The following is a 26,027-nucleotide window of genomic DNA, read 5'->3' as shown; positions in this document are numbered from 1 at the left end:
AGATCATGTTAATATGTGACTGTCTATGTCATTCTGAAGCCCCCAGGGATCCTCATGTAAGGTTAGTGGCCTGAGTTTATGTTTTAGTTTGATACCATTAGTCTGGATGATCGAATTCCCTTCCAATTCTACATTTTAATGATTATGTGCTCTTAGGACAACAATAACACCTTTGTGAACAAAGAAATCCTGTGCCAGATATATTTAATTTATAACTTGTTTGCTATCTCTGTCCAAAGGGATTCAGTGACAGCTATGACAGATGCCACTTCTGAAAACTTAGAAGGTAGGTAAAGGTTTTCTTTGGCCTTATTCCCACCACCAGAAATTCTCTCTTTCTTACCACCTTTTGGTACTTCTTGTGTTTGTCTTGTGGTATTCCAGCTGTTGATATCCCCCATGCCCTTCTTTGGTACCTTGACCAGGTCTGTGGTCTCCTAGAGTACCCTCGTGATACCTTTCCCAACCTAACCACCCATCACATTTCCCATTCCCACCATGGTCCTGCTTGATCTCAGCTGGAAATTTGAATTCCTTGATGATGGATGAATTTGACCTTCCCAAGGGCATATTTGAATTTTTAGAAATCTGATCTTGTTAACATAGACAAATGCATAATTGGTGGGATATAAAAGAGATATTTTTGAATGAGGACACCATTTCTAGACTTCCACCAAGGCTGCCACCCCTCTCCTCTACAAGCCAGTAAACCTGGAATTAGCAATTTGGTACAACACTTTTGAGACTCTGTGGACTCTCATTCTATACAAATTCCCTCTATACTCTGGAGCTATATATCAATTTGAGGTACTAGAGAGACTTTTTGAATTATAGATCCTGGCTTTCTTGACCAAGTAGGGATTAAAGAAATGAGAAAACAAAACTAACCTCATTCTCCCTTTTCCTCTCCTTCTACCTGGGAATGGGAGGGCTCCAGGATAGAAGGGACAAGTGTGGGGAAGAGAGGTACAATACTTACCAAAAGTCAAACGGGAACCACCAAAAGAAGTACCCCTCGTCAACCCATCACAAAAGACACACATAATCCAGCACTGTGAGACGTTTTTCTACAATTTTTTTTTAAATCCAGTCAAATCAGAGAAGAGGTGAGAAGCTGCAGATCGCAACCATGAGTTCAGGCAGAACTGCAAAGGTAATGAATTTCAAAAACAACCATCTTGAACTTTGAGCACTCTCTCCCTTGCCTGCTGTAGCTGCACTGTTTAGACAGCTGTCATGCCCTGGTTGACTCTCAGAGACTGCAAGGTGACAGATATATACTGGTACCAACGAATTTCATGCTTTTAATGGGAGACCGAATCCATTTTCTTCAGACGGGTACCCTTAAATTGTACACCTCTCAGCATGAATAAACTCCTCTCAGCAAGAACAAAATAGAAATACATGTGAAACTTAATTTGCCTTTATCTTGTTAAATGGCAGGTTTCTGGGGGAAGAAAACAGGGAAAGCTTTTCTTCATTTGGAAAAAAAATGTTTTTTCAACACTATGTAAGGAAAAATGCTGCTGAATAGAAATGGTTTGTTTAGAATGCAAGAAGGGGCTGTGCCTTTTGGTGGTCTGTAAGGAGTGACAGGTAACTGATGTCAAACAGCAAATAAGCATGAGGCTAACATTTCCCTTTGCTGACTAAGATGGCTACAGAGGTCCAACAAATTCCTTTTTGTTTAGGAGGAGTGAATCTTGCTGCAGTGTGCTAGGCTGATGGAGGACACAATGTGGTTTGAGGACTCGTACGGGAAACTTCAATGCAATTACATAATCATAATCGGAGATAGGGATAGGACCTGTAATTACTTTATTACAGGGAACTCCCTCTCTCAATTCAAGCAAGAAACTTATCCACAAATTATATTCTTAGAGAATTGTCTAGAGCCCTTGGAGGTTAAATAATTTACTTAGCCACCCAGAGGCTGTCAGAGACTAGACTGGACCCTAAGTGTTCCTGGACTCAAGACTAGCTATCTATCCATTACACCATGTTGCCTAATAGCTTATATTTATATAGCAATTTACAGTTGATAAATTGCTTTCCCCATCCCACAACAATTCTGGAGGGCAAATAGAACAAATGTACTATTACCCCATTTCAAGGATGAAGGAACTGTGGTTTGAAGAAGCAAGTGATTCGCTTGAGGTCACATAGATAGCAACTGTGTGGGATAACAACTTGTCAGAGTTGATTTCTAATTTAGTTCCAGGCTCTTTTTAAACTTAGTCATTCGATGTCCTATAAACGCTAACAGTAACTAGAGGAAGCAGTAGATGACAGAAAGAATAATGGATGGAAAGCTAGGAAACATCAGTTCCAGCCTTGGGTTTGCTATTTATTAGCTGTGTGTTAAAGTCATTCTACTTCTCTAGACCTCAGTTTCCATACCTGTCAATGGAGGGAGTTGGACTAGATGAGTACTGGTAGTCCAATCCCCATCCCCACCCCAGCAAGATCTGCAAGGATGATGAAAGTAGCTGACAAGAACCCTGCCATATTCCTTTCGGTGTCTTAAAATCTACCAGGTGGAAACTTCTAGTCACATGCTATAATAAATTGGACCTTACTAGCCAGTCCTTGGTGTCCTCCTATTTATGCTATTGGAGATGGAATTCAATAAGACAAACCTGAATAAGACTCCACATTTCACTATAAAACCTCTGATCCTACCTGCCTGGAGGCCTGTTGTCTTGTGTGAAATTGCCAAAAAGTTACACTGAGGCAATTCTCCAAGCATGATAACATTTATTTGTAGGTTCATGCTTCCTGTCAATAAATGGGTCAGTGGTTTGCCTCAGTTTATGTCAAAGATCTCTAGCAAAAGGACAGCTCCCCTCCTATAGATTTTGGGAAATACAGAACAAAGAACCGACCAGAATAGATGACATCATAGGACTGGGGACAACATGATTGGTTGGAATTCTGTTAATAGTGGCTGGCAAAGACCCTTCTCTCATGAAACTAAGAAGTTCATTATCTGAGTCAAGGTGCAACATAGCCTAGAATTTGGATAACAAATTAGACATTCTTGAAGGATAACTCAGTGGTTGTAAAGATTTTAGGTCCAAAGACTCCCTTGCATTCACATACATTCCCCAAGTTCAGTTAAATTCCTTGAGGTAAGAATAGATCGGTGATTAGTCAGAGAAATGCATTTTTAAACAACCCGTTAGGCACCAATTCTGAAACAAGTTCAGAGAAAAAGAACCATGACTTAAGCAGTTACAAGACAAAAAGCAATTACAGGACAAAATCAATTACTTATAAAGAGGATCAATAAGAAAATGACATCCTATAATGTGTGAAAGGAATTTTGTATAACCTTGAGCCAAGTCCAGTAAGCCTCCATCAGGATTATTGTTGATACCCCTTCCTCCTTCCATCATACCTCCTTCTGGTAATCTCTCCTGCTTTTATCCCAAAATGCTTTCTAGGCCCTTTCTCCCTCCCCAATTCCATTTTTTTCCTGGTTTGACTTCGACTTTGGTTATATTTGATGGCCTGTGATTAACCCAGAGTTTTTATTTGGAGACTTATTATCTTCCCAGTGGGAGTTAACATAGACCTGTGATAAAAGCCTAATTGTTTTTAACTCTTACCTTCCATCTTAAAATCAATACTGTGTATTTGTTCTAAGGCAAATGAGTGATAAAGGCTAAGCAATGTGGGTTAAGTGATTTATCCAGGGTCACACAGCTAGGAAGTGTCTGAGGCCACATTTGAACCCAAGAATGTCCTACTCTAGGCCTGGCTCTCTATCCATAGAGCCACCTAGCTGCACCTCCCCCAAAAAAGGCTAATGTTTTGGGCATCTTTATATGAGTCTTTTGTGAAAGCCTCTACCAGCCAAATTTGGCATTATCAGTAGAGCCAAACAACTCTAAGGTCCCTTTAGTTGACATTCTATAATTTCTCTACTGAATGTATGGCATATGAAAAAACAGCATAAATGGGGATGGGAATATTTACCTAAGAACTCACCTGCTTAGAAGGCATGATACCAAACAAGGGGAACATTAAGCCAGGCAGCAAAGCTGTTATAGACAGAGGTAGAGCTTCTGTGAGCCAAAATATGGCAACAACAAAGAGGGTATATGCACATTCTGCTTCCTGGAATGAATTAAGGTAAAAACACAAAGTGAGAATGGATTAGGGAAAAAAAATCACGCAAATTTCATTACTGGTTTATGAGATAGACATTCCTAAGACTCATGTCTATTTGTTTCATGGGAAATAGTTATTCCTGGGTCCTTAAACAGAAATCATTGATATTTTTTTAAATATCAAGGAAAAGAAAACCTCTGATGATTTCTCCATAGAAAGAAAAAAATCATGATCAATTCTCTAAATGCACACTAATATTGATGATGTGTCTCTATTCTCTTTAGCATCGGTTATTCTAGAAAGACTAGAAATTATCCTTGAAGTTTAGAAAGTTCAGCCATGGTTTTTGAACTTATGGTCAGTGCTGAATTTAGATCCTTTACTTGCTGAACTTCACTCTCCACCTTTTCATTTAGTTCTTTTGTTTGTTGTTTGAACCTGTTTGAGTAGGTTTACCATTTTTTAATGTTTTTTTTTCTCGGATTACATCATAATTCTTTGAATCTCTTTTCCCCTAGATTGATCCCTACTTCATGACAAAAACAATAAAGCAATGACATAATGAAAATACATTTAACATGTACAATATTGTCTCCCAGAATTAAATAATTCCCCCTCTCCTTTTCCACAATAAAGAAGAGCTATGTTTCAAAAGAAAGTATGTTTCACTTTCTATTCACAATTCTCTTGGTTCTACTCATTTTGTTATGCATTAGTTCGTATAAATCTTTCCTAGTTTTCTAAATTCCTCATGTTTGCTACTTCTTTCTGCTCAATTTCCAGGTGGTCCAGTGGAATAGTTTGCTGTACCCAGAGACAGGAGGCCAGTTCAAATCCAGACTCAGACACTTACTAGTTCTGGACTCTGGCCAAGCCAAGGTACAAATATGCTCTCTACCAGTTTCCTCAGATGTAATAATGGTGACAATAATATCACTAACCTTCCAGGCTTGTTTTAACATTAAATGAGATAATATTTGTAAAGTGCATTGCAAAGTACCTGGCACATAATAGGTGTGTAATAAATGTTTGTTCCCTCCTATACCACTACACTCATATACCACAGCTACTCATTCTTTCCCCTGTCAATGGGCATTGACTTTGTACCCATTCCTTTGCTACCACAAAGAAGCATTTGGAATCTTGTTTCTGCCTTTGACTTCCTTGGAGTATATGTCTAATAATGATATTGTGAAGTAATTAAGTCATTTATTCAAGATATAAATCTTATCTATGGTTTCCTCTTAATTCTAATGATTATTCAACAAGAATTACTACACCTTCAGTGTTTCTAATAGGTCCTAAGATTGAATGGTCGATTTTTATGTGATTTTATTTTAATGCAGAAAGGAAATAAAGCTACACAGTCTTTGACCAAGAAGAGTAGATGAACCAACCAGCTTGGACTGGGATCAAACCTTGAAATGTTTACCTGAGTACCATGCTTTGGCTAGCAGAGAAGAGAAAGCAAAAAAGAAGGATGTTAATTCATTCAACTCCTTCAACATGTTTTTCACTGAGCATTTATCATCATATTATGTTAAGTACTTTGTGGAGATTAACTGATGTTCCCTCTCCTCAAGAAGCTTATATTCTAGTACATAAATAATTTGGCAGCATGTTGCCCTTTATGATTTCTTTTTATGCCCCTCCCATCAGTGACCCTAATATTCATTTTAAATTGTTGTTCCTTTGTAAAAAATGTACGAGAATTGGGGAAAAAAATGAAAGGACACGTAGTATAATTTTCCAGAGGCTTTGGATTCCATTACGATGGCCCTATTCAAATCATAGATAATTCTATTTATCTATTCCCTTCTCATCCTTCCCCTTACCTCACACTTTAAGCAATATTTAAATAGAACTGTGAATTTAGGGCACCTCTCCAGTATAGTGGATAGAGCACCATGCCTGAAGTCAGAAAGACCTAAGTTCAAATGTGGTATCAGATACTTATTAGCTGTGCAACTCCAGACAAGTCATTTAGCCCTGGTTGCCTCAGTTTCTTTATCTGTAAAATGTGTTACAGAAGGAAATGGCAAACTATTCCAGTATCTTTGCACAGAAAACTTGGAAAGGGGTCATAAGGAGTTAGACAATGAATAACAACACCACTATGCGGTTAACGACAGGATTATTACAACTGGAAGAAGGTGTTTATAACTCTCTCTTCTATTATGCTCCTTCAATTTGGTTGGTTGGTTGTAGTTGGTTGATTTACCCAGAAGTATATTTAAATGATCTCTACCCTGCCCTCTTCAACAACCCCTTACATCCCCCCAAAAAAGAATTTCCTTTTTGACTTCTGTCTCACAAAATGAAGGCAGCTCCCTGTAGGGCCCCTGTCAATTATAAGACTTAGGGTAGAACTTCAATTTAGCATGCTCAGGGTATTCTCGAGGTCAAAGAGAAAGGACAGACAGGTAGACTTCCTCAGACTATCTCTTTTCCCCTGCTTATCTGTAAGTCCCAAACCCTTCTCCCTTTTGACCTCTTGCTTTTAAAAGTCCAAAATGTCCTTTGGAGTCATTTATGTTTTCCCTGGTATCTTGTCCCTTGTAGTTAATTATGAAGTAAGGACAACAATAAACATTGGAATGAGAACCTTTGCCCTGAAGATTGAAAATCACTTCAGCGTTCAGGGTTCATATAAATCCTGACAACATCAGTGAGTAATTTTTAAAAATAAAAGCAAACTATAGTTTGGGTTTTCCTACCAGATCTGTGACTTTATTGGTATTTTGAGCACCTAGAGGGGAAGTTCTTGGACCAATACTGATGGATGCCTTTTAGTCTTAGAAAGATGCTATGACACTGAGAAGTTGTCATTTGCCCATGATCACAAAGTAAAGATGAGACAAGGGCAGGACTGGGACTGTGGTCTTCCTCTATTGCTGTGGCCCTCTCTTTCTCCTATGCTCTGCTGCTTTTACTTAAAATAAAATTTTCAATATTAAATTCAATTGAGGAAGGGAGTTGAGTTGGGACCTTTCTGACTCCAAAGCCAACTCTCTCTATCCACTGTCCCACTTGGACCTCTGGCACTGTCCATTTTAGACTGAGTGACTGAGCAGCTATGCTGTCCTTCCCTTGACTCAAATAAGAACTTTACCCCTAGCTTGGCTTGGCCCACCAACTTCATGTTTTCAGCCTGAGCTAATTCATTCTCAATCTACTTTCTATAAGTCTTTCTTTTCTTTGCTTAATATCTCTTTTTACTTTCCCCTCAGTTTGACCTTTTCTTCTCCATGTATCACTGCCCTGCTTTACCTCCTCTTGCCCTCATCTTCTTAGGTGGCTCTAGGTTCTTATTCATCTCAATAAACCTCTTCTGGCCTTTTATTGTTCTGGACCACTAAATCTTGATAGAACTTTTTTCTCTTCCCTGGCCCAGCTCTCCATACCTGACCTGCTTGCCTCCCCAAATCCTTCTTCCTGCTCACAGCTGCTGAATGGGCTTACCTTTCTCACTTAAAAAGAACTTGTCTCGAAGCAAGGGAAGAATGCTCTGACTAGGCAGATTAGAGACTGGGGACATTTCAATAGAATTCTAACTGACTGAAATTACCACAGGAAATGTGACTGATTATATTTTAAGAATCACTTTAGTTCTCTTTTAAATTATAGCCCCAAATGGAAATGAAAGGTAAATTACAGTAAAAAAAAAAAGTTTTCTCCCTCCCCCTCCTCTTTATGACACACTGACTGATATTAGAGAGAGTAATTTGGCTGATGAATTAAGACCCAAGTGGGCATGATCTCATCTAAACACAGTTTGAGAAAACCTGGGCCAATCACAGGCCTCTCTCATGGCAATTCATTTTTAAAAGAGGACACAAAGCAATTAAGAAAGGGAAAAAAATAATGCATTGCGAATCCGTGTGCTACAAGAAAAACACTGTTATTATTTGACAGAGGCTGTGAAGGGGCTCATGGCTCAGGATATATCTGTATTCCTCCTCCTGCAATGGTTTTAAACCACTCATATTCAGATTAATAATAAAAGCTTTAAGTGTCTCAAAATGTCTCCATCCACAAAAATGAAGAGAAAAATGAGTTAAACTGCAGAGAAAAAGGATCAAGCTTTTCTTTTTCCTCTCTGAAAGATTATTTTAGTGGTCCTACCTTTTATCAGGCAGCTGGCCACAGAAAGCTCTGATTCATTTTGGACTTCTTATTCTCCTCCTCGCCACTCACCAAATGATTTTAGATCTTCCTTCATAACAGTTTTCACAGTGGATTCTTACGTTTTAGTCCCATTGCCACTCCCCAAGTCCCCCAATTCAGGCTCTTCCCAGTCAGCAAGTCAGCAATAAGCATTGAAGAACTTACACACGAAGCCATGTGCTAGACCTTCCTTGTCCTAAGATTGATTTTCCTAAATGACCCCTTTTGCCACATCACTCCTTTGCCAGGCAGGATGACCTCTGTGAATTCCATTGCTTTCAGGTGAAAGTCTAGAGTAGCCTCTCCAGCTTGCTACCCAAGACCCTCCAGAATGTGGCTCCAACCCACATTTACAAATTTATAACGCACTGCTCTGGAAAATGACTCTCATGCGCCATTCGGGCTGATTTGCTCACACATCCTGAGACCTCATTCATCGCAGCTAGTGACCGGATATATTCCTAATGCACCAGAGTGCCCAGAACTCCTCAAGCACTCCTGGCTCCCTGTATTGCTTCTAGAAAAAAAGAGCCCATCATCTGGCATTTTATATTCTGGCTCCAGCCAATCTTGCCCAACTAACCAAACATTATTAATGCTTCTTACATAGGTGGCAGAGTGGATAGAGGGCCTTAAAAAGACTGCAAATCTAGCCTCAGAGATGTATGAGCTGTATGACCCTGGGCAAGTCTTTTAACCCCATTTTCATCAGTTTCCTCACCTGTAAAATGAGCTGGAGAAGGAAATGGCAAAATACTCCAAACTTGTCTTTGCCAAGAAAATTCTAAATGGGATCATAAAAAGTCCAACCGAACTGAACAACAAAACAACCCTACTTCCTACATATCCTATTTTCCAGACAAAATAGATAACTTGCTGACACTCAGCCACTAAATTCCATTCATCTTTGAACCCGGTCTTGCCTCCTCCTGCTGCTTCTTGGAACTCCAAACTCCCTTCAAAACAGTTCGAATATGACCCTTTTAAGATACCTTTCTAAATTCTCTCCATTTGGTGGCCCAAAGTGCAGGATCTGGAGTCAGGAAAACCTGAATTCAAATTCTGTCTCAGATACTTAATAGTTTTGTGACCCTGGATAAAATCACTTAGCTTCTCAGCCTCAATTTTCTCATTTGTAAAATAGGGATAATTATATCACCTACTTCACGGAATTCTGAAAATCAAATGAGATCAAAATCTGTAAACTGCTTTGTAAACATGAAAGTGCAACATATTGATTATTTTTTGTTCCTATCTGGGAATGTTTTATACCCTAAATAAAATGTAACAGCCTAGAGAAAAGGTACTGTTTCATTTAGGTTTTTGTATCCTCAGAGCTAAATACAATGCCAGATACCAGACAGGCGCTTATTCAATATTTGTTGATTGACTGGTTGATTCAAACTGCTGAGAACCTCCAATTTTTTTTAATGATCATTCAAAATGGAAATAAGCCAATTGATGGTGGCAGGTAGGTGGTTTAGTGGATTTTTAAAAAGTCAAGTCTAGATATGGAAGGTACTGGGTTCAAATCTGGCCTCAGACACTTTGGAGCTATATGACCATGAGCAAGTCTTCTGCCTTGGAACTGATATACAGTATTGATTCTAAGACAGAAAGTAAAGGGTTTTTGTTTTGTTTTGCTTTGTTTTAAAGAAAAGCAAACTGACCTTAAAAAAAGTTTTATCCCCACTCATTTACCTTTCTATGCCGTAATATTAGTTTGAGTAATTCTATATCCATTCAAATGAAAATCCCACTTATTTTTTAGTCCCTCTCAAGCCTTGTTTTCTTCTGTTAAGCCAGAAGGAGCTAAATAGTGCTTTTTCTCCCTCTCCCTTTTCTCTGTCTCTCTGTCTCTCTGTCTCTCTGTCTCTACCTCTCTCTCTCTCTCTCTCTCTCTCTCTCTCTCTCTCTCTCTCTCTCTCTCTCTCTCTCTCTCTCTCTCTTCCCTCTCCTGTAATATGAAAGTCCTATAGACCTACATATTTGCCATTTTGTTATACCTTGAATTACCTTTTAAATTTCCATATGCACCTCTTATCTCCTTGCCATAATTATAAATTCCTGAGAGGCAGAAACCATGACTTATTCCAGTGTGCTCAGGGCAGTTGTTCAATGAATATTTGTTTAATAAAGGGACAAAGATATTTGTTTTACCTCTCTGGGCCTCATCTTTCACATCTGCAAAATCAAAGTGTTGAACTAACCTCAAAGATACCTTAGAGCTCTGAATTCTATGATCCTATATAAAATATAATATTTATAACTTCTCTAGGCAAATTTCAAAGATATTTTAATTATTAGATTTGTCANCTCTCTCTCTCTCTCTCTCTCTCTCTCTCTCTCTCTCTCTCTCTCTCTCTCTCTCTCTCTCTCTCTCTCTCTCTCTCTTCCCTCTCCTGTAATATGAAAGTCCTTTAGACCTACATATTTGCCATTTTGTTATACCTTGAATTACCTTTTAAATTTCCATATGCACCTCTTATCTCCTTGCCATAATTATAAATTCCTGAGAGGCAGAAACCATGACTTATTCCAGTGTGCTCAGGGCAGTTGTTCAATGAATATTTGTTTAATAAAGGGACAAAGATATTTGTTTTACCTCTCTGGGCCTCATCTTTCACATCTGCAAAATCAAAGTGTTGAACTAACCTCAAAGATACCTTAGAGCTCTGAATTCTATGATCCTATATAAAATATAATATTTATAACTTCTCTAGGCAAATTTCAAAGATATTTTAATTATTAGATTTGTCACTGGGCTTAGGGTCAGGAAGACCCGAATTAAAATCCAGCTTGAGATACTTACTAAATGTATTACCGTAGGCAAGTCATTTAACTTCTATCTGCCTCAGTTTCTTCAACTATAAAATAAGGATCACAATGGCTCCCTACCTCCCAAGGTTTTTGTAAGCATTAAATGAGATACTGTTAATAAAGCACCTCGCATAGTGCCTGGGACAGAGTAAGTGCTTATTGTTCCTTTCTGGCTTCTAAACAAATTCTTCAATCTAAACTTTGGGGAGTTAAGATTTTTTTTCAATTTCTTACATTTTATAACCATTCCCCCCTTCTTCTTTGTGCTTATTATTACCTCTCCTGATTTTAATATACCTATATCTATAACCTATTTTAGTCATCTTCATGTAGATTTATTATATTCTTTTGCTTCAATCTCTTAAAATTATCTTATTTTCTTAAAAAGCTTTCTTTTCACTCTTTCTTCCCACTGTCTCTCTTCTTTATGCCTTGCCTATAACTTCTTTTTTAAGTTCATTTTTTCCAGAATACTTGTTAATACAATTTTTAATAATCATTCTTTTGATCTATGTTCTCTCCCTCCTTTCAATTTTTCCCCTTTCCAAGATGGCAGGTAATATGATATATGCTGTACATGTGCTATCATAAATACATATTTCCATGGTCAATATGTTGTGAAAGAAGATATATAATTCTTACAATAGAGAAAAATTCCTGAAAAAAAATCCTCTAAATTCCTTTTACTGAGTCTTCCTCATCCTAACTTTTTCCCCTCCTAATTAAGCATCTTCAGACTTTGAAAAACACTTACATCTCTGAGCTTCTCCCAACGTTTACCATTTTCCTGTCTTGTCTCCTTTTCCTTATCTTTCCATACCTATTCTTGACTTCATTCTTCTCACATTGTTAGTTCAGTGCCTCTAAATTTCCTCTCATTATATGCTTTTGCTTCCATCTATTATGTTCTCTAGTCTCTTTAACCTCAAAAACCCTGTATCAAGTGAATTTATTGTGAGGGAAGAAATAATCAGTACAAAACAGCTTGCATGTTAACTAGGACTGGCCCATGACATTGGACTGTTTTTCTCAGCAGGTCATGTGATGTTTCTCAGCCTCCATCATTTTATTTCTTCCTGCTGTTAACACATACTCTCTTCACTTCAATGTTACTCAATTAATTTTTTTGTTTCAATTGTCATCTTCAGTTCAAACTGCCAATCTTGGTATCTTTCTGCTTTAGATCTCTCTTTGTGGCCTTCAGAAGAATTCCAGGAGCAGCTCAATTTAAGAAAACATTCAATCTTAATCCCAGATTTACTATCAATTGTGTTGGGGTAAATTCCTTGATTGATGAGTTTGGTTATCTGTAAAACAGATTCAGAACTGAGGCAAATATCAAGCTAGTTCAAATCTGGAACACATTTAGGAGAAAAAATACTAAGGACATTAAATGCTTTTCAATTTCTTTGTAACTACACTTCAGGAACTATCATGGTATGCTTTTATTTTTCTATCATTAGTAGGACTTAAAAGAACAAAAGCTAAAAAATAAAAAAAGGAAAGGGAGGCAGGGGAAGCACAGAATAGTGAGGAAATAAATAAAACAAATACTAAGGAAAGCATTGTTTTGTTTCTTTTATTTATACCAAATAGAACGGTCTTTTGCTTGGAAAGGGCAGAAGGAAAATGATTTAACAGGAAATTTAAATCCAATATAAATAGTGAGATAGAAAGAGTGCACAAACCTAGCTGCCCTTAATGAGTTCAGATCATTGGGACCAGATGAAATACACCATAAAGGAATAAAGAAATTCAAAAATTTGTAAGTATGGAATCTTTTAAAGTGATTAAGAGAGGGACATAAAGACTGGAGAAAGACAAATTTTACCCTATTTTTTAAAAACCCTTACCTTCCATCTTAGAATCGATACTATGTTTTGGTTCCAAGGCAGAAGAGTGGTAAGGGTGGGCAATGGGGGTTAAGTGACTTGACCAAGATCACACAGCTAGGAAGTACAGGCCAGATTTGAACCTAGGAGCTCCCATCTCTAGGCCTGGCTCTCAAACCACTGAGCAACCCAGCTGTACCACCCCCCTTATTTTTTTTAAATGAGCATATATAGTTAGCTTCTTTAGAAGTCATTCTCACTCCCCATAAGAGGATTGCATGTCCTCTTCTATCCCTGACTTTCATAATACGTATCTTCCTTCAAGACACTATCCAAGTTTTATCTCTTTCCCAAAGTCTTCCCTAATTACTCAATATTAATACTCCCTCCTTCAACCTTCCTTGAGATCAGAGAATATTTCATTTTTGTCTTTGTACCCTCAACACTTAGCCCAGTGCTTGGCATATATTAGGCAATTTAATTAATTGTTAATCAGTCATTTCAGTTGTGTAAAACTCTTTGTGACTCCATTTAGGGTTTTCTTGGCAAAGATACTGGAGTAATTTGGCATTTCCTTCTCCAGCTCATTTTATAGAAGAAGAGCTGAGGCAGAGTTAAGTGACTTGCCTAGGGTCACATAGCTAGAAATTTAATTAAGTGTTGTCTAAGTAAATGAATGATTCTACAAGGCATCTAAAGAGAAAAAGCTCATTACCTTCCTAGATGGGCCCATTAGTCAGGAAGCTCATTCTTACATCAAGTCCAAATCTTCTCTAAAATTCATTGAGCTTAAATCTATTCCTCTTAATTTTTTTAAATAATTTGTTTGGTTTTTACCTTATGAACATTTACATAATACACAAATGTATTCCTTGAGAGGTCTCTTACTACAAAGTATAAGAGTTAAGCAAAACCAATCCATCCATCATTCCTTGCTGCAGCCTCTGAGATCAAGCCAAACAAGTCTAATCCCTCTTCTTCATAGTAGTTTTCAATTATTCAAAGATAGCTTTCATTTCCTCTAACTAAATCTTCTCTTCTCCATAATAGACATTCTCAGTTCCTTCAAATGATCCTCAAATATCATCAAATTAAAGCCCTTAACGATCATGTTTGTGCTCCTCTGTGAGATGTGTTCAGTTTTTCTCCTACTCAATACATACTTGACCTTCCTAAAATGTAAGTCCCAGGACTAAAAAGAATGCTTCCAACTCTATTTGGCCAGGATAGTGGACACAGAAACTATCATTTCCCTAGCCCTGGACAATGCCTCTCAGTGGAGTGTAAGAAAACAAGTTTATGTTTTACATGAAAATACATGTATAACCCAGATCAAATGGCTTACCATCTCCAGGGGAGGGGGAGGAAAGGAGGGAGGGAGACAATTTGGATCTTATAAATTCAGAAAATGTAGGTGGAAACTTGTTATTACATGTAATTGGGAAAATAAAATATTTTTTTAAAAAAAGAAAAAATATTACTTCTCTTGGCTGCTTTATCATGCTATTGACTTGCAAACCTCTGAAACCTCCAGATTTTCTTCAAATGGCTACTTAGTCATGCTTCCCCAATCTTATACTCATGAAATATTTTGTTTGTTATTAAATCCAAGTGGAAAGTATTTATCCCTCTCCAAATTCATGTTATTAGATTTGGCTTAATTTTTAATTGGTTGATATTTTGTCAATAAACATTTATTAAACATCTACTACATTCCAAGAACTATGCCAAACACATCAATATCATTTTTTGAATCCTGTCACCTCACATGTTAGATCTCTCTTCTAGACCTGTGTATATTCACATTTGATCACCATGTTATCTATATTCTTATCTGAGTCACTAATAAAAATATCAAGTAACGTAGAATAAAAATATCATTTCAAGTTGATATCAAACTATGAATGACAAATTGTGATTCTAATAATTCAACTAGTGTCGCTTTTACTAGCTGTTCAATAACATCAAATATAACTTTAAATTTTGTCAGAAACCAAAGTTGAGTTCATTATTCAAAGTTTTTAGAAGCCATTTTATTCTTCATGGAGTTTCAGAGTAGATGGAGTTCCAGTGACTATTCTAACTTCCTTTTGCTTGCCTCCAAATCTAGCCCATTTCCCACTATAACAGAACATTCTCCTTTAGTGGCTTTTCTATCACCTCATAGACAATATACAAACTCAGTCAAAGGCTCCATATTATGACTTTATCTTTTCATATTTATTTTATAATATTCCCATTCATTCATTCATTCATTCATTCTGAATTCCAGTCAAATGAGTCAATTAGCTATTCTTAGCTATTATTTTATCTTAACCTGCCATTTCCTACCTTCATGGTCTATCCCTCCATATCTGGGATAAATGTTCTCCTCATCTCCTCATGCCAGTTGAAATCTTCTTCCTTTCGAGTATGTGCATAGGGCAGGGGAGGAAATGGAATGGGAAGCATCTTCTAACCTGATTAATATGCATATCTGATTACTCACATAAAATAAGGAGCAAATAAAGGGCAAGTCAGTGTTAATATGTTAAGATCAATCCTTGACCAGCCACTGGCTAACTCCTTTTTTCAATTTCATTAATGAAATTTCTTCCTACTTCATAAAGGGATAATAGGACATAGCTTCTTGGAAATGAACCTCTCTACCTCCATTTCCCTGTTATACTAAGATTCCACCTTTACATATTAATTCTGTCATGGAACATTCTCTGAACTCTCATAAACTGAAACTATTCTCCATTTTTCTGATTTTTTCCTTAGAATAGTTTGTCTCCATCCCTTTTTTGTTGTTGTCACATTTTTCTTTGCATTATATACCTACCTCGCTATATGTTATATTTCCCTTAGCCTTGATAGTATAACCATCTTGAGGGCAGAGACTATAGGCACTGTTTATTTCCCCCCACCTTCTACCATTATTTACTTGATTCCTGCCACAGAGCATTAAACACAGCAGGTACTTAATATGTTAATGATTATTGTTATTGTCTCATTTACTTTAAAAGATTGTTTTTTTTTATTAACAAGCATTTATTTACTCTGTTCCCCATATCTCCTATCTCACCCTACACACACTGAAATAAAACGGAAAAGAAAGAAAAACAAGACCCTTTTAACAAATATAGAGTTGAACACAACAAATTCCCACAGTGGTCATGCCCCAAAGTACAGAAATCATACAACTGTTGAAGAGACAGAAATATTTGCAAGGTCATGAAAACTGGAAACCATTCCCTACACACACAGAAAAGTGATCCACCATATTGTGGAGTTAAACTAGACTCTTGGATTAGTTGCCCTATCATGCTTATAGTGGTTACTCTTAGTACCAAATTATTCTATGCAAAAGAGGATTTGAGGAAATTATAAGTACTAAAGAAAAGAAAATTAAGGTGTTAATTAGCAAAACTCTTTCCAGGAATTTTGCATGAGAGATGAGATGTTAGTTTTCACTAAAGAAAAGATGAAAGGGTATGGACTTAGTCAAGAAAGAGCTGTCTAAATATAGAAAGCATTAATATAAAAAACACTCTTTCTATATACAAGAGTAGAGAGGCCCCCATTATGAAATCATTGGATTTGTCTTCTCTAAAAATTTTAGGAAAAGGATTTATAGCATCCTTATAGGAAAGATGATTTCAGTGCAGTATTCCTCAGAGATAGCAAAATGGGCAAGATCAGTGTTTCTTAACTGCTGATCCATAGCAAATTTTAACTAGTAGAGTGTTTCCTTCCAAAGGTCTTTACAACTCAAAACCCATAAACTTGAAAAACTGATTCTCCACAGACAAGGTCAATTGCCTCCAGACTCATTGTGGACAGGCATTAATTCTCAATTAATGACTTAGGTTAAAGGTAGCTGTGACCACACACTTTGGCAGGATGGGTCTACAAAAACACTGAACCATACCATGTTTATAATTAGGAACTAACCAGGAGGCAAGGAAAAATGTGATTTTTTTTTTCATGGAAGTTCACTGTTATTTTCAAATCAACTCAATGCCAATTAAATAACTGTAGTATACAGAGCATTATGCTAGGTGCTAAAGGGAATGCAAATATTCTATAAGAGATAGCCACTACATTTGTGGTCTTTTCTCCTTAATAGTCAGATAAGAAATATACACAAGTAAGTACACTCTGAAATAATCCAAAGGTATATGAGAAAACTATGGAAAGTACTGTGTAAGGCCTAATGGGAATGAAATAAGAAGTATTAGTAACTTGTAGTAAAATGTTGACTTAGGAATAAGGAGGAAGGTACAGTACCTTGAACTATTTCAGAGATAGTATTAATAGGATTTGAAAATAGTTGAATAAGAAGTGAGAGAAAAGCAAAATTCAAATATTATATCAAGGGAAATTAAAGGTAATAGAGAAGGGGAAAAAAGAGGATATGAGTTAAAGAATACAAGTGGAAAGGTTGGCCTAAGCAAGAAAGTTCCAAGAGAAATGAACAATGAAGATCACAAAGAAATGATAAGATTTTCTGAGGTACGGAAAGAAGAAACTCATGAAGGACAAACTCTATTTTTTACATTTTTAAAAATTGTATTTTTATTTTTTCTACAAATTTCCATTCATAAATATTTCTGGCATTTTGGGATTCATATTCTCTTCTTCCCTTCCAACTCTCTATCTTCTTCAAAAAATCAGGTAATTTACAGCAGGTAATTTTAAAAATTTATATTTTTAAAAATTCTATTTTTATTTTTCCTACAAATTTCCATTCATAAATATTTCTGGCATTTTGGGATTCATATTCTCTTCTTCTCTTCCAATTCTCTATCTTCTTCAAAACAGCAGATAATATGATTGTACATATGTCATCATATAATACATATTTGCATGGTCACCATCTTATGAAAGAAGACACATTACTTACACTAGAGAAACATTCATGGAGGAAATGAAGTAAAGCATGTTATGTTTTGGATTTCATTTAGACAATGAGCTCTTATTTATCTTATTTCAATCAGCAAAATTGAAGATGAGGTCTTCTGCTGAGAGGGAAGGGGGAAAATAAGGTAGTAGGGTAGATCTTGGGACAGTGTGAAAGGTTTTTAATAGTCTGGTGGAATATTAATAAGGGGGAAAAAAAGGTTGTTGTATAGCAGTGAGGGTCCAGCTGAAATTAGATATGAAATCTGCAGCAAGCAATAAGCTTGATTTCACCATGATCCCTCAGAAGCTTGAGAAGAAATAGAGAAAGAAATTAGTAGGGTAAACCCAGAGTTGAGGTTAGCTGGAAATGACTGAAGATCAGAGCATTCAAAAGTAGTCGATAGTGTATGTTTTGACTATTTTTTATGTTTGATGTTTTATTTATTATTATTATATAAATTATTATATATTGTGTATAATAGGGTGTGTTTTAATATTTTGAAAAATAATCAATATTTTAAGAGAAAAATAAGGCCAAAGCATATGGATAATGATTATTTGCTCTTAAGTAAAGTCTATGCAGATTAAGGCTACCTCCAAAACCAATGGTTTAGCCATGGAGGAAAATATGTTAGCACAACTATGTTGTGAAAATATGTTAGCACAAGCTAGATTCTTGTACAGTAAAGAATTGGCTTTAAATCTACTTAGTTCTTTGTTTGTTTTAAAACCTCTCCTTCTATCTTAGAAATATTACTGTGTATTGTTTCCAAGAAAGAAGAGCAATAAGGGCTTGGCAATAGGGATTAAGCAAATTGGTCCGGTCACACAGCTAAAAAGTGTCTGACATCAGAATTCAACCCAGGACATCCTGCCTGTAGACCTGGCTCTCTAACCACTGTGCTACCTAACTATCCACAAATACAATTAGTTGTCAACAGGATCCTGTAGATCTAGTTAGAGTCATTTTGATTCTAGCCACCTCCCCTGTCTCCTTTCCCTTTTGTTGTGCCTCCTTCCCTCTAGTCACCTCGAAATATATACATTTTCTTCACTACTTCCCATTTTCTGATGACTGAAAAACCTTCTACTCTGATGTTCAAGGAAAGGAAGGTATCAACCTACTGCCCTGTCAATACTAGACTGTGGCATCATTTGCTTGATGAATGTTATATTTGCTAATGTTTCAAGTTTATTATCCATCTTTCTTCTCTTCACACCCCCTTCTCCCCAACCAAGAAGCTCAGGGCAGTGGCAATCAGAACAGCAGGATTGCTTTTACAGTATTTGGAAAGAAAGGAAAAAATGGGATGAGAGGTCTGTCATTTCTTATTTATCCTATCTATAGCTTCCTTTATGTATGTATGTGTATATATGTGTGTGTCTATCTATATCTATACCTACATCTACATCTACATCTACATCTATATCTATATCTATATCTATATCTATATCTATATCTATATCTATATCTATATCTATATCTATATCTATATCTATATCTATAGTTTACATGTAAATTCCTGGAGGCAGAGACTATCTTTTGCCTTTTTTTGTATCCTCAGATAATTAGCACAGTATTTAACAAATATTTTTGATTGATAATATGTGAGTAAAAGAAAGTTGAGAAGAAAGCAACAGTTTCTTCTTTACTTGCTAATTATTTATTGTGGCTAACTAGCTGTGGGATTTTAAATCACTTAACTTCTCTGACCTTTCTTCCTCACCTAGAAAATTAGGAGCTTAGACTACATAATCTCTAATGTCTTTCCCAGCACTTTCTATGAGTATATGAATCCTTCAGATCCTTCAGGAAAACACGCTTCAGTGAAGTCTCAATCTCTCAGTTTAGCAATATTTTATTTTTTCAAAACTTAATTTCATACTTTCTCCCAATTATCAAGTTTTTATTTTCTTTCCCTCACACTTTCCCTTCCAAATGAACAGACTTTGACCATTGGATGAACCATGGATTAGATTAAAACAATATAGAAATTCATTTGTCATTCTGTAAATTTCATGGTTTTCTTGAGAAACATTTTGATATGTGATATTTCTTCACAAGGTGTAGAACACAAGTTTTTAACTTATTGCTTATGAACTTAAAAACATTAAAAACAATAAAACTCTGTATTTCTGTTTAATTAGTTTCTTTTGGGAACCGATATATTTCACTTTTAGTATTTAAAAACCTACAAAGTGGTTCACAGGTTTCCTCAGACTGCCAAATGGGTCCATGTAGCAGGGGCACACACAAACGCCCACATACCCACACACATACAAAGATTTAAACTCCCTGGTCTTTTAAGAATTAGCAGCAAGGTTTAACTGCCCTACTTCTGAACCCTTGGAAAATCTATTGGCATTTTTCCACTTAGGAGTGGGTGACAGGATTTCTGACTGTCCTACTTTGCCTTTTAACAGGCTTGAGATTCCAGTAGTATTGAAAAAAATCCATAATATCTGTGAGCCCCAGGGGTTAACTATAAGCAAAACTGTGAAGTATACTGATGAAGGATTTTTCCTAACCATGCATACCCATCACGACCACTTCAAGCACTCCATTATCTGTAGCAAGTCCTCTTATGTTCCCCCAAGAGACTTGTTACTGCTGTGGTTTCCTCCCAGCCTACCATATGACCCCTCTAACACCTACTAAAACTTATATATCCCTAATTACATTCCAGCCTTGCCAGACAAGAACTAGGAGTAGGCCTTTTATTTCTAAGTGATTATGATGATTTGCTAATCTAATAAACTAATCCATGCTGACATACTAAAGGAGAGGAACAGAGGAGGGCTCTGCTGATTTTCTTCTCTTTTAAGTAGGGAAAATGTTTAATTACAGTGTTACATTAGTGTTAATATTCTGACTTTTATCCTCTAAAGAAGTGACAAAAGGCAAGGTTTTCTGTGGTATTGTGGTAGCTGTATAAAGAAAATAGTTTGGGCAGGAGGGGCCTTGCAACATTCATAAAATTACATGATATCGCTATTTAATAAATTCAGGTCCGTCTCTACAAGGCAGGATCCTCTCCCTAACACGCTAGAAGCTTCTTATCTATGGACCTTCCTGGCCTCCATGGTACTTCTATTAAAAATGATATAAGATCACTTGAGGACATGATGACACTGAATTGGAACTTATTTATAGCTGAGTCTGTATAAGCTATTTCCAGTAAGAGTAAAGTATTAGGAGTTGATCATTAACAAAGAAGAGCTTATATAACTGTTCCAAAGAAGAGTGAATCTTGATGAAGATGACATTTTCCCCCTTGAATAAAGGGCCACATGATTTAATGGAAAGAGCTTTGGGGCAGCAGAAAATGTGGATTTAAATCCTTGCTTGCCTACTTTCAACCCATACAACCTTGGAATGGTCATCTCACTTCTCTGAGGTAGTTTCCTCATCTTTAAAATAAGGCAGCTAGACTCAATTATTAGTAAGGTCTCTTCCAACTAGAAAAACCTGGTAATCCCATTTGAAAGATTTGAAATCCTTAAATATTAAATAGCTCCCCCCTTGTTCCTTCAAAGCAAGGAGACTATGGGTATAATATATTGCATAGACTGGTTGATATGTTGGCTGGTTTTGCTGGATGACTTAATTGCCTCTTTTAAAAAAAAGTGTTTTAACCAAGAATAGCATACTGGGCAGAGAAGGGAAAAGTTATGCTCATAAATGAAGGTGATATAAAAGCCTAAAGTTTCAATAAAAATAATATCAGCATAGCTAAAAATTCAGAGATTTGCACATAGAAGTCTTTTTTTAATGATAGTATAGGAGTATGTAGACTGGTTTTACAACAGTACAGCTAGCTGTTGAAAAGCAGAAAAATCAGTCAACTAATTGATTATCTTCTCTTTATAAATTTAGTTTCATGGCTATGGCTCGCTCTCTCTCTCTCTCCCTTTTACTCCCAATTCTCTCCCTACCCCCTACTTTCCTTCCTCTTCTTCTCTCACAATAAACTGGTGGGAAAGGCTGCTTGAATTAGTATCTCTGCCCTTGGAAAAACATCTAGTTTGACTTGAACATGTCTAAAAATCCCCTTGATAATATCACTGACAAATATCCATCTACCCTCTGTTGGAAAGCCAGAGGTGGAGGGAGCTCACTCACTACTTTTGAGAGCAACTCATCTCAAAGTGGGACAGTTCTAATTGTTAGAAACATTTTTGTCACTGAAGCCTCAACATGCTTTCAAAACTTTCAGCCAATGCTCCTAATTCTGGCCAATTTGTGGTTCATTTTCCAACTCTATCCAATTTAGATTATCAAAAGAGTCTAAGAGTTGTCTAGTTTGAGTCCACTGAAATTTATATTAACTTGATTTGAGTCCACGTTTAACAATTTATTTCCAATTTTAAATTCTTTCTCCTTTTTGAGAGAAAGGCTCAAAAATACACTAAAAGGGCACACTTGCTTCAAAAATGTCCTGCTTTCCCTGTAAGTCACTTTAAGACAATATTCTTTGAGTTTAATTAGTGGCTGATTGAATGATTACATATGCATTCAAAAGTAGCCAAAAATGAAATTACTTTATTGTACAAGGAAAAAGCCTTTCATTACCATTAATTGAGTTTTAACAAATAGCTTGATTGAAAGGGAAGGCAAAGGGAAAACATTTCATCAAGTGCCACTTGATTTCATTCTCTTCCACAATACCAAAGATCCTACCAAAAAACCATTGGTACTCCACGTACCAATTAAACATTTTAGGTAAATAATTTTCCTTCAAAACAAGTGCTTTTATTTGCTTGTCTTCTTTTTTAATTGGTTTGGCTCAAATATCTCCCCAAAGTACTTGAGACTAAAGAGAGCGATCAATTTTAGATATTTCTGTAAGTTAAAAGTTATAATAAGTTGAAGAGGGTCCAAGAGACAGTTTTACTTTGTCGGGTCTAATTTTAACTCCTGTTTACTTATTTTCATTCAAAATAGGTGATATTGAAACTGATCTGAAAATAGGAAAGTATGGAGAAATATGATTTTTTAAAAGTAATTAGTATTTGTTTTCCATTTCTACAAATGACTTAATCCTCTAATATGGGGGGGGGGGAGACAGTTTAAAATCTCAAAGGAAATATAAAGGAAAAAAGTGGGGAGACCAAGCTGTTCCAGATCTCATACTATAACATAAAAGACTAGTCATTAATATTATTTGGTACTGGATCAAAGAGAGAGGGGTTATGTGGATCTGAGTGGCTAAATGGTTAAAAAGCTGGGCCTGGAGATGGGAAGTCTTGGGTTCAAAACTGACCTCAGACACTTCCTAACGAGGTGACTCTGGCAAGTCACTTACCCTTAGTTGTCTAGCCTTTATCGATCTGGAGTCTTTGGAACTAACACAATATCAATTCGAAATAAAAAATAAAGACAGAGAGTTTGAATAATACCTAAAATTTAAAAAAAAACCTAAGATCCTGATAGGAGGGCTAACGATTCACTAGTTGAAAAAGCTTCTGGGAAAAGTCAAAATTAGTCTGCTAGAAATTAGGTTTAGACAACAAAAATAATGGATATTTTGGATATAAATGGAAAATTTGCACATTAAAAGGTCACAACATAAAAAAAGAAGAAAGAAGAAAGAAATTACCTCTCAGGTCTATGATGAAGGTACATGCTTATTGACCAAACAAGAAAAAAAGGTTCCTTCATTAGAGACAAAATGGACAATTTCATTATATAAAATTTAAAAGTTTAAAAAAAAACAGTACAGTCAAAGATAAAAAGGAAATAGTTAACTGGAGAAAAATATCTTTGTAGTGTTTCTCTGATAGAAGTCAGTTTTAAGATATATAAGGAACTTGTTGAAATTTATAAAAATAATGGTCATTCCTCAATTCAAATGATCAACAGGGATTTCTCAGGTTAGAGTTCTGTCTGTCTGTCTCTCTCATCTTTTGTTTTAGAATCAATCTAAGAGTACCAAGAAACAGAAGAGTGTTAAGGACTAAGAAATTGGGGTAAAGTGACTTGTACAGGGTCACACAGTTAGGAAATGCCTGAGGCCAAATTTGATCCCAAGTTTTCCCTATTTTAGGCCTGGCTCTCTATACAATGAGTCACCTATTTGCTCTTAGAATTCTCTCCTGATATTAAAAATTTTTTCAAAATAAAAATAAATTTCAAAAAGAAATATAAAATGAAATTTGTGAGTCTTTCATTTCAGATGCTGATTATAATCTTGTTATACCCAAAGGAAAGTCATTACATGATAGTCAATCTCCTGTTAATGAACATTTCCAAATAATATTAGGTAGGTTCTCATAATCTGTCTCCCATCTGTAAACCTTTTCCAACTTGAGAAGATGAGCCATCTGGCTGTGTTCAGAGAGTCTTATCCACCTAAAGCTTAGCCAGTTAGTACTGAATTATTGTGGTCCTTGCAACTCATTCCACCACTCACTAAAATGCAAAGGAAGTATGACTGACATTGGTGAGGGATCATAGAGTTAGCTACAGGATTGTTATTATAGAATTTTAGTCTAATCTCCTCATGTTACAAGTAAGCAACCAAAGAGCAATATATTTAAAGGTTGTTCACCTAATGGCATACAAATATTAAGTGACTTAAAAATGTTACATAAATATTAAGAGACAGAATCAGGATTTGAACCCAGGACCTATAACTCCCAAATATATGTCTTTTCCATTATACTGCACCAGGAAATACTCACGCTAATGACACCACTAGCTTTGTTTACACCATACTTCCTTGAAAGAGATAATGCTTGATGTTCATTTAGCATTTTCAGATTGAAAGAGATTTCTACTTCCAAAAATTCATTTTTATTTTTTCATGGATTTCTAAATCTCCTACCTTCCTTTGCAAAAGAAAGCATGAGCTAAGATGTGTCAGGCCTGTTGTTTTTATGTATTTACCCAACAGTATGATTATTCTTTTTATTCTCAAATAATTACATTTTTAAAAAGGAAATAATCCTTAAGTAGAGTGCTCTATGACTTAAAGTAAAATTTAATTTAACTGGGATATGGTATTGTGGTACTTTTAAATAAGGAATATGACTTTACATTTTTCAAAACATTCTCATTCCTGATGTCTCATTTAATCCTCAAAACTGAATCCTATAAGTAGTGTTGCTGTGCCCATTTGACATGCAGAGAAAAGAAAAGCAACAATCCAAATTTAAGCTTTATAAATGTTTTCCTCACAACTGTTCTGTGAAATAGATAGTGTAATTATTATTACCCCTATTTAAATAACACTACCCAACCCACCACTGTACAGATTTAGAAACAGAGGTTCAGATAATTGGAATAACTTGGCTATGGTGACATAGGAAATAAGCATCAGAGCTGATTCTCAGCTTTATGCCTCAACTCCCCAGCAAGCCATTTCCCTTATCTTTTGGGAGATGAATCCTTCTTGAAGATATTTCCTAGGATTCACCTTTTCCATTCATCCTTGCTTTTAGCTCATTGTCTCATTTTATTTTTCTATGCCCTCACAAAATTTTAGTTAAGAGAAATTCTAGTTAATTGAACATTCCAGTTAATTGAGCTGCTAGTCCTCAAAATTGTCTTTTTATACAGTTAATATAACTTGCTAAGAAGCAAAAATGGATAAAGCACAATGATTAAAGTTAATTTTAATTTGAAGTTCCAACAATTTTGTCCCCTTTACATCTGATTCAGGTAGATTATGAATTGAAAATATAAGATAAGTGAAACTGGTCAAGAAATAGAACAGAACCATTTTCTCTTCATTCACTTACTTTGGTTTGGATTATTAAAGGCAGTGGCAATAAAAGCAGCAGGGTGAGGACGATGAGGATAAGCCTGCGATAAACTGAGCAGATTTCAAGAAGCTTCATTGTGGTGAGCCTGGATGTCCAAATCCTCATATGGACTGTCTAAAAAAAAATTACGACAGACATTAAATAACCAAGCTGGATTAATATTTCTCTAGTCTATCATCTTGAGTCATTGCAACACTGCAGCCAATGTTGGTTAACATTAAATCTCATTTTTTATTGCTTTAGTGTCTTTACTAACAAGCAGAGAAAAGCAAACAGTGTTTTGGTAAAATCGAAGAATAGTCACGATGAACAGCAACTATTAAAGGCTTTTAAGGAATAATAAAGTTTTCTCCCTACACATTTCCCTCCCTCAACTGCAGCGTAACTTTAACACTAACTAGATAGTAGCCTTTTTACTAAGGCTATTAATTAAATCTT

The 26,027-nt window shown here is 36.0% G+C and overlaps 1 protein-coding gene across 1 annotated transcript in view; it reads right to left on the bottom strand.

The window, feature by feature from the left end:
- Positions 1–25,679, bottom strand: part of SLC13A1 (solute carrier family 13 member 1) — an 83,306-nt gene extending 57,627 nt beyond the window's left edge. Inside the window, exons 1-2 of the mRNA XM_044679028.1 lie at positions 25,566–25,679; positions 3,994–4,122 (exon numbers count right to left, since the gene is read on the bottom strand). Coding sequence (XP_044534963.1) covers positions 3,994–4,122; positions 25,566–25,664 — 228 coding nt within the window. The 5' untranslated portion in view covers positions 25,665–25,679. The remainder of the gene's footprint in view (positions 1–3,993; positions 4,123–25,565) is intronic.
- Between the last annotated feature and the right edge of the window lie 348 nt (positions 25,680–26,027).

Source organism: Gracilinanus agilis, chromosome 5 (assembly GCF_016433145.1).
Source record: "Gracilinanus agilis isolate LMUSP501 chromosome 5, AgileGrace, whole genome shotgun sequence".
Taxonomy (NCBI): Eukaryota; Metazoa; Chordata; class Mammalia; order Didelphimorphia; family Didelphidae; genus Gracilinanus; species Gracilinanus agilis.
The sequence above is the reverse complement of the archived record's forward strand: the minus strand, read 5'-3'. Positions and strand labels throughout refer to the sequence as shown.